General features: G+C 36.8%; 1 protein-coding gene across 1 annotated transcript; it reads left to right on the forward strand.

Moving 5' to 3' along the window:
* The first annotated feature begins 279 nt into the window (after positions 1–279).
* Positions 280–1,353, forward strand: LOC143562760 (F-box/kelch-repeat protein At3g23880-like). Its single transcript, XM_077050478.1, has one exon. It carries the CDS (start codon positions 280–282, stop codon positions 1,351–1,353), a length of 1,074 nt encoding a protein of 357 aa, XP_076906593.1.
* The last annotated feature ends 355 nt before the right edge of the window (positions 1,354–1,708 follow it).

Here is a 1,708-nt window from a genome sequence, read left to right on the forward strand (position 1 = left end):
CAAATCATTACAAAATATAAAACATCAAAACTATAAAAAATAAAAACTTAAATAAACCCCCATAACACGGGGGGCTAAAAGCTAGTATAATGATATTTTTAGCTAGCCAGAGTATATATAGCCAATTCAACGATAATAAAAAGACCACAAACAGAAAACTAGCCTTCCTGAATTTAAGATCCTCCAAGGGAGCACCAGCTAAGTTTAGTAATTCAGATCTAGTATCATATGTTGTTAAATACCGTAGGTAAGTACTACGTTTAAACGTAGTTTGAATTAATGGTAGAAGTGTTTTCTGTCGCTGATGATATCCTCGAGCAGATACTGTTAAAACTGGATGTTGAGGATTTGATACGTTGCAAGAGCGTATGCAAGTCATGGCTAACGCTCATCTCTCACCGTCGTTTTATCAAAAACCAACTAAACTACAGTTACAACACTGACCGCCATAATAATAAATATGGACATAGAAGGATTGCTCTGGTCGTGTCACTCTTTGGGTTTACCTTTATTGACCATTATGGACCTTTTTGTTATATAATCGGTTCTTCCAATGGCCTCGTATGCAACTGTTACTCCAATGCTGAAATTATAGTAATTAATCCCTGTACTGGAGTGCATAGGAAACTGCCCCAACTCCCTGGTTACACGCCATCATCTTTTTGGCCATTGTGTTGCGGTTTTGGTTATGATTCATCAAGTGATGATTACAAGGTTGTAGCGGGAATGAGGAAAAGTGAATATGTGACATGTTTTTTTATGTTAACTTTGAAGTCAAATGTTTGGAAAGTTTTTGCTGATGTCAAGTACATGTTTAATAGCAGAAATGGTGTCTTATGCAATGGTGCGCTTCACTGGGTTATGTTTGCCCAGACTCACAATACTAGTAATGGTGATGGTAATAACAAAATGAACAAAAAGGCGGTGATCCTTTCTTTTGATTTATCCCAACATATTTTTAAAGAAATCCCGCAACCTGATGATGATCCATTATATCAATCACTTGGTGTCGGTGTCCCGAAAAGGTATTGGAGGTATATGACCGATATGAGTTTGGGGATTATGGGAGAATGTTTATGCATATTTCCTTTTACATCGATTCCCAGTCATATCATATGGGTAATGAACAAGTACAATGTCAAGGAGTCTTGGGGGATTGTGGGACCACATGATTGCGAGATATTAGAGTGTCAAAGTATGCACTTAATGACAACCTTAGAGCTATCCAGTCCAAGTCGTGTCGATTTATTCACCATTTTCGGTAGAAGAATGTGCAGGAATTGTGAATTTATTGGCACCCCTGTGTTTGTGCGCAGCCTCGTATCCCCTCATGATCCGTTTTTGAACTCGTGAAATCAATGCTCTTTTGTTTCTACTTTTGGTACGTCTATCTTACACGCTCACGGCTTGAAATTAACACTTAAATGACACTTGTAGCTGCGACTTTTCAGATCAAGCCAAATAACATGTCGTGCTTCTGGAGCCAAGTTGAGTGCTTGAAAAACTTAAATTTTTTGTTCCTTGCTGTTTTGAAGCTAGGCATTTTAAATGCTCGTACTCTTGTTTAAGTTTTAAGAGTTTTGTGTTTTAAGGTTTTCAAAGTTTGTTATGGAGCCTTATTATGTGGTTGATGGTATTAAATAATATTTAACTTTATGTATCATTTCGAAACTCGAAAAATTAATCAACATATTCACATTCCTTAAAG

This window comes from Bidens hawaiensis, unplaced genomic scaffold (assembly GCF_021521415.1).
Source record: "Bidens hawaiensis isolate Kalapana, Puna unplaced genomic scaffold, B.hawaiensis_p1.1 tig00021065_1, whole genome shotgun sequence".
Taxonomy (NCBI): Eukaryota; Viridiplantae; Streptophyta; class Magnoliopsida; order Asterales; family Asteraceae; genus Bidens; species Bidens hawaiensis.

Bases quoted from the DNA above. Each gene is read 5' to 3' on its own strand.
- LOC143562760 (XM_077050478.1), top strand. From the start codon at position 280: ATGGTAGAAGTGTTTTCTGTCGCTGATGATATCCTCGAGCAGATACTG.